This window comes from Rhododendron vialii, chromosome 9a, assembly GCF_030253575.1.
Source record: "Rhododendron vialii isolate Sample 1 chromosome 9a, ASM3025357v1".
NCBI lineage: Eukaryota > Viridiplantae > Streptophyta > Magnoliopsida > Ericales > Ericaceae > Rhododendron > Rhododendron vialii.
The window spans coordinates 12,426,231-12,432,818 of record NC_080565.1 but is presented as its reverse complement, the minus strand read 5'-3'; the positions used below and the strand labels follow the sequence as shown (position 1 = coordinate 12,432,818).

Genomic DNA, 6,588 nt, shown 5'->3' with positions numbered 1-6,588 from the left:
AAAATTAAATCATACTAAATTTGAGATTTTCTAATGATCTCATTTCATTCTTCAAGACACACACTTAAATCATTAGGCTACTCTTGACCGAACGTAGTTCATGAACTTAGCTAATCACATAACCAACTGAGTCAGCTTGTAATTAGGTTCGATACACGTAACTAAATATAATAAGTATTTTGTAGTCCCAAAAATTCAAAATAAAAAAAAAGGGAAAAATTTCACTTACCTCCCCTGAGGTTTCTGATAATTACAGACACCTCCCATCAGGTTACTGAAATTGCACTTACCTCCCCTGTCAGGGTTGGCGAGTAACAGAACCTAACAGGGGAAGCAAAAATACTTATTTGCCCATGGTATTATACTAAATAAAGAAAACCGGATAAAGAAGAAGAAAGAATAAAGAAAATGTAGAAAATAAAAGAGAAAAGTGTACAGTGTTTTAGCTACCTACCCACCACGTGTAGGGTTGTGATGTGTTTCTCCAATCCTGAGGTCTGCCCCTTCGTATTACGCGCCAAGAAGAGAGAGGTAGTTCTCAGAAAAAAGGAGAGAGACAGAATGGGTGTATCGATCAAATCCTCTTCTATCACTGAAAGAGAAATCTGAAGGAAGAAAGAGATGGCTTAGGGTTTGAAACTGATCAAATCTCCTTGTTTGTCGAGTGGTACCTACGATTTGGAAGAAACAAAGAAACAGTTGTAGTGCTGTGAAGAACGGCTTGCTCTGTAATCGTTGCTTGAAGGTAAGAATTTCTCCTTTCTGAAATCAAATCCCGTATTTATCTTTGTCAATGTGAATATTTTCAAACAAATTTTTTGGTAGTTTCAGTTAGGGTTTCCAGGTTTAAAAACCAATTTGCATTTTTTCTTTTTTGGTGCGGTTTTTTGGTTTTTTGGTCGATTTTAGGGTAGTATAAGTCAGGTTTCAAAAAAAAGTTACATATTTCCAGGTCTGCCAATTCAGTAGGGTTTCGAATACCGGTTTACATTATGATTCTGTGGTTGTAAACTAATGATGCAGTAGCCAAAGTGGATGAGTACTACCTTAAGCATTTCTACTAGTAGGTATTTTCGTAAATAACTGATCGAGGAATTTGGCTTTGGGTCCACTTGAGTTCAATCGGAAACGGTCCAACGGTCAGGACACAATGTCTTTGGCTATGTGCTGTGTGTTTTTTAGCCTTCTGGGGCCGTTTGGGCCTCCAAATAGGCTTTCGAACCGTTATTGGGCTATTTTTGTTTCACTTATAACTTTTCGTAGGAAATTCCGTTTCAACCCATTCTTTTTTCAAAATTCTTGTTTTTTCCTGTATTTTATGGGTCTGTAATAATTTTAGTATGGTTACGTTATGCTTTCTGGGGTTAGAGTTGCGTCCTATATATTCGGTTGTTTGCCTCTCGGCTGAGGCAGTAGAGACTATCGTGTTTGTGATTGTCCTTGTCGCATCGTACTTCAATTTCTTATATGCTTCCCTGCATCAACTGATGTTGAACCTTATTTTTTCCATGTTTGTTATTTTCAGATATGGATGCTCTGTATTTCGACATAACTGTGTATTTTAGAGGTAATGTTTCAAGGATAAAAAATGTGAACCCTGAGAGGTATACCTATGTTGATCTGTTGGATGATGTTGCTGAAAAGAGTTTATCTACAATCCCATGTGGGAATTGTTGTGCGATCACATTGAAAAGCAAAATTCCTGAATCTAATGAAACCATAGTTGTAAGTTGTGACCTAGATGTTCTTTATATGTTTAGGTTCAACTCTCGAACTTGTCAAATTGAATTGATTGTTGATGTGGGTGAAGATGGTGGAACACTTGAGGTAGGAGGACAGGAGGGTGTTAAGAATGATGTAAGGGCCCATGATGTAATTGATCTCAGTGATGATGTAGTTGAGGGTCTTACAAGTGAAGCTCATAATGTGCAGAGAATTGAGGGTGTTAGTGATGTTGGTAAGGGTAGTAGTGTTGGCCAGTTTAAGAGTGTTAGGAAGCGTAATGATGTCACAAGGCGAGAGCATGATGACTATCTTGCAAGTTTGGACAATGATGAGGATGGTCGTCTTAGTGATCAGTCTGAACATAGTGATGAGGATTTCATTAACGATAGTGATCGGTCTGAACATAGTGATGAGGATTATAGCTTTCCCTCTGCTAATGAGGATTCTGGCAGTAGTACTGATGGATTCTCTAGTTATGAGTCTGATAATGAGGATGAGAGAGACTCTAGTGATGGGGAAGGGAAGAAAGGAAAGATTTATGTTGATATTACCAAATTTGGGCAAGAGTTTCATGTTGATGGTGAAGATGGGAAGGTCATATTGAAGGAGAATTTGTTATTTGAGAATGTTGACAAGTTTAGAGAAGCTTTGAAGGAGTACACTATCCAAAAGGGTTGTAAAATTATTAGGGTTAAGAATGAAAAGGGTAAGGTCACATGTCATTGTGCTGCCCTTGGAGAATTCATGCATCTCCTTTACCAGATGGCACCACATACAAAATTAGGACTTATCATGGAGAGCACACTTGCATATCTTCCACAAAAATTCCTGAGGCAACTTCTAAATGGATTTGTAAGAAGATGTTGAGGTGCTTGAGAGCAAATCCAAAAATGACCTTAGAATCAATGCAAGTTGAAGTGCAACATAAGTATGGAATTGAAGCATCATTTACCCAATTGTATAGGGCAAGAAGGAAGGCATTAGCAGAGATTGAAGGAAACCATGCAAAGTCATATTCATTACTTCCAGCATATGCATATGAAGTATTGAAGAGCAACCCTGGTAGTCTTGTTAAGATTAAAGGTGAAATGTTAACTCCAACCTCAACCCCGATGTTTCAGAGGTTTTTCATAGCATTTGATGCTATGATTACTGGTTTCAAATCTGGTTGCAGGCCCTTCATTGGGCTTGATGGTTGTCACCTCAAAGGGCCATATGGAGGTATATTATTGTCTACAGCAGGATTGGATGGAAATAATGGTTTGTTCCCAATTGTTGTTGCCATTGTGGAGATAGAAGGGAGTGAAAGCTGAAAGTTTTTCATTGACCATTTGCAGACAGCCTTGGATCATGGGAGTGAAGCCAAGCCTTGGACCTTCATGTTAAACATGCAAAAGGTAATCTTTGTTCTATTGTATTCAGCTATATTCAGTTTTATTCTGCTATATTCTGCTATGTATTAGTTGGATATGTAGCATTACTTTGATACATATTTTTGTGTTTTTATTCTATGTGTAGAGTATTGAACCAGTGCTTGTAGAGTTTATGTCTCAATCTGCCAATAGGTTGTGTTGAAGACACCTTTTTGCCAACTTTAAAAAGGTGCATTCTGGATTGTTGCTTAGGAAATGTTTTGGGAGGCTGCAAAAGCTTATAACCAGATTGACTTTAATCAAGCAATGGAAAGGATAAAAGACATATCAAAAGAAGCTCATAAATGGTTGTCAGATGTCCCAACTCATAAGTGGGCTAGGCATGCATTTGATGATAGAGTCAAGAATGATCACATCACAAATAATCTCACTGAGTCATTCAATAGTTGGTTAGGTCAACTGAGACATAAACCTGCCCTTTCACTTTTAGAAGGTATTAGAACTAAGGTAATGAGTAGGATCCAGAAGAGGTATGCAAAAGGGATGACATGGACTGGGTCAGTTGGATCACATGTGAAGAAGAGGTTGGCTAAAGCACAAAATGCCTCTAGGATCTGTACCTTGTTGTATTATGGTGGTGATGTGTATGAAGTGATAGATGATGGCCACACTTTTCAACTTAACATGAGTACAAGGACATGTACTTGTAGAGAGTGGCAAGTGGCTGGAATACCCTCTAGACATGCTGTTTCAGCACTTACACATAAAAAGGTCAACATTGAAGATGGTTGTGATCCAAGTTATAAACTTGAGGCATATATGCAATGTTATGGAAGCATGATACATCCAATTAGGAATCAGATGTATTGGGAACCTGATCAATTCCACAAACTGGATCCTCCACCTCTGAGGAGGATGCCTGGAAGACCAAGAAAGAATAGAATGAGGGAAGCTGATGAGGCACCTGCTGGGGCTAGTCACATGAAAAGGTCACAGACCCTTAGATGTACCAATTGCAAAGAGTTTGGGCACAATAGGAGGACATGTCAAAGGGCTCCAGTGAAGAAAAAGAAAGGTGCAATTAGCCAGGTACTAATAATGTGTTCCACTTCCTGTAACCATGTGTTATAACCCATTATAATCATATGTAAAATCAACCTCAGGGACAAGGGGATCAAGCCACACAAGGTCAGGCATCTCAAAGTGAAATTCCATCCCAGTGTGTTACACAAACTAAATCTACAGTTATGACTTTCACAGGCTCTAATGAGGTAAAAAAATAATGAGTTTTATCCATTTTTTGCCATTCATATTTGTAACCATTGTCTTTAATTTATCACTTTAACTATTGTAGCATGCTGGAAGCAGAGGAAGAGGGAGAACAAATGGTAGGGGTAGAGGAAGGGGGAGAAATACTTCAATTACACAAAATGAAGGTGGAAGAGGTTCCAACGAGGTATTCATTGTTTTGTCATTTTTTTTCATTTCAAGTCTTAACTGTTGTAATATTTCATTAATTGTTGTGTCACTTTCTCAAATGTAAAATTTCCCATTTACTATTGCAGAATGCTGGTACTAGAGGAAGAGGTAGAACAAATGCTAGGGGCAGAGGAGGGAGAACAAATGTGGGCAGAGGAAGGGGAACAAGTGGGAGCAGTGAGTATGCTCAGTTCTGAGACTTATCTGATCTATTTATGGACTTAATTACTAAGTAGACTGCCCTTATGAACTTAATTACTAGGTAAATGGTGCTATACATGGGTCTTAGTTGCAACTCACTTTTATTTTATATTTTTGTAAAGTGAGTTGCAACTGAGATGATTCTTTTGGTATAGATGCAAATGGTGCTGGTATAGATGCAAATGGTGCTAGTATAAATGTAAATCAGTGGATGCACGTGGCCTTTTTTGGGATGCACATGGCCTTTTTTTGTATGCACATGGCATTTCTTTTGGTATAGATGGTGTTGATACAATGGGTGATATGTATTAACTGGTATGTAATGGTTATTGAACAAATATGACATTTTAATATCACTACAACACGAGAGGCTTGTAGGGAGGATTTAGTTTCCTCGCTAATAAGCTGATTTCCTCGCAAAATGTATTTGCGAGGAAATTTTTTCCTGCCCGTTTTCCTCGCAAAAAGCTTGTAGCAAAAAGAATTTGCAAGGAAAAAAATTTCCTCGCTTATTCTGACCCAACTAGCGAGGAATTTTTTCCTCGCAATAGTTTTTCCTCACTAGACTAATACAATGTTTACAGAATAGGCGAGGAAATTTTTCCTCGCTAGACTAATTTTTTCCTCGCCAAATATTAGTTTAGGCGAGGAAATTTTTCCTCGCTAAAACTCTTGAAACTAAAAATAGATAGTTCTCCAGCTCATTTGCTTCCGCACGAATTCGAACCGTGGCCTCTTGTATGGAGGCATTCACTCCATCCATCACACCAACTTCCTTTCCAATTCAAACCTTTGCCTTTTTTATATATAAACCTTTTGTACATCTTTTCACCTCTCTAAATTTGTTTCTTTAAACATTTCTCTCTAATTTTAGTCCCTTCGTAGTGTTTCTTTAAACTTGTTTTTTTAAATTATTAACATTATTCGCTTTTATTGAATTTTTTTATAATTTAATGTTTTGTTATATATCTTTAATAAATATTTATACCTTTCTAAATTTGTTTATTTTATACTTCGTTTTAATTCTCTCTAAGTTTAGTAACCTTTTGTAGTGCCTAAATTAGTTTGAGCCCTTTAAATTTCTGCAAATACGATATTTTTTTTGGTGGGTTAATCTGTTCTTACTGTGTATATGCGCCCATAACAATTTTAACTCAACTACAATATTACAATAGTAATAATTTGTTATGTTTCTTTTTAAATGGGGTAAACCTTACATATTTTGAAAATAGATTAGTGATATTTTGAAAATACATTTCGCAATTATTAAGTACTTTATCTTTTGTTTAGCTTTTCATTAATTTTTTTTGTATGAATTAATAATCAGTTATCTCTACGAAAAGCAATCCATATATCCCATGCATTCTTTTTCTAAAAAGCACATCATTCATCCACAAACTTATAATCCCTATGTCCAATCCTTTTTTTGGGTTTATAACAGTCAAAAGAACAATACGATAGAATTGATGAATGCACTCTGTTACCTAGAGTGTTCTATTCCTTGGGTATTTATATACAAATACGGTTACAAGTGATAAGCTTTGCAAAAGATATTGCAAATGATAAAATATAACCATTGAAATGGCTAACATTATTAGGACTTCTTTTCTTGATCAATTGATTTGCACTGATTGGTTGACATCCCCCCGCAAGCTGATGGTCGAGGCATGACCTTCAAATTGAAACGCAGTGTCCGATGCGGGAAGATGCAAGTCCTTTTGTGTAAAAATATCGGCAATTTGATCCCTGGTGCTAATATATTGGACGGTTAAATCACCCCGAGCAACTTAAAAATCTTTGTATTCAAACA

General features: G+C 36.8%; 1 protein-coding gene across 3 annotated transcripts; it reads left to right on the top strand.

Annotated features, from left to right (window-relative positions):
* Positions 1 to 222: 222 nt before the first annotated feature.
* LOC131300547 (uncharacterized) lies at positions 223 to 5,126 on the top strand. Of its 3 annotated transcripts, XM_058326447.1 has the most exons (6): positions 2,593 to 3,122; positions 3,244 to 4,187; positions 4,262 to 4,369; positions 4,453 to 4,554; positions 4,664 to 4,809; positions 4,840 to 5,126. In XM_058326447.1, exons 2-5 carry the CDS (start codon positions 3,354 to 3,356, stop codon positions 4,772 to 4,774), a joined length of 1,155 nt encoding a protein of 384 aa, XP_058182430.1. In that variant the 5' UTR covers positions 2,593 to 3,122; positions 3,244 to 3,353; the 3' UTR covers positions 4,775 to 4,809; positions 4,840 to 5,126. The 3 variants fall into 3 exon arrangements, 2 of the variants coding, with proteins under 2 accessions (XP_058182430.1, XP_058182429.1); XM_058326446.1 differs by having other exon boundaries at positions 4,664 to 5,126; XR_009190984.1 differs by lacking the exons at positions 4,262 to 4,369; positions 4,453 to 4,554; positions 4,664 to 4,809; positions 4,840 to 5,126 and adding an exon at positions 223 to 745 and having other exon boundaries at positions 1,526 to 3,122; positions 3,244 to 3,360.
* The last annotated feature ends 1,462 nt before the right edge of the window (positions 5,127 to 6,588 follow it).

What these genes read in the sequence shown, in the direction of transcription:
- LOC131300547 (XM_058326447.1), top strand. Translation starts at nt 3,354, where the DNA reads ATGTTTTGGGAGGCTGCAAAAGCTTATAACCAGATTGACTTTAATCAA. An exon ending in AGAAAGGTGCAATTAGCCAG is followed by an intron (nt 4,188 to 4,261) that starts GTACTAATAATG and finishes AATCAACCTCAG; the next exon opens with GGACAAGGGGATCAAGCCAC. An exon ending in CTTTCACAGGCTCTAATGAG is followed by an intron (nt 4,370 to 4,452) that starts GTAAAAAAATAA and finishes TAACTATTGTAG; the next exon opens with CATGCTGGAAGCAGAGGAAG.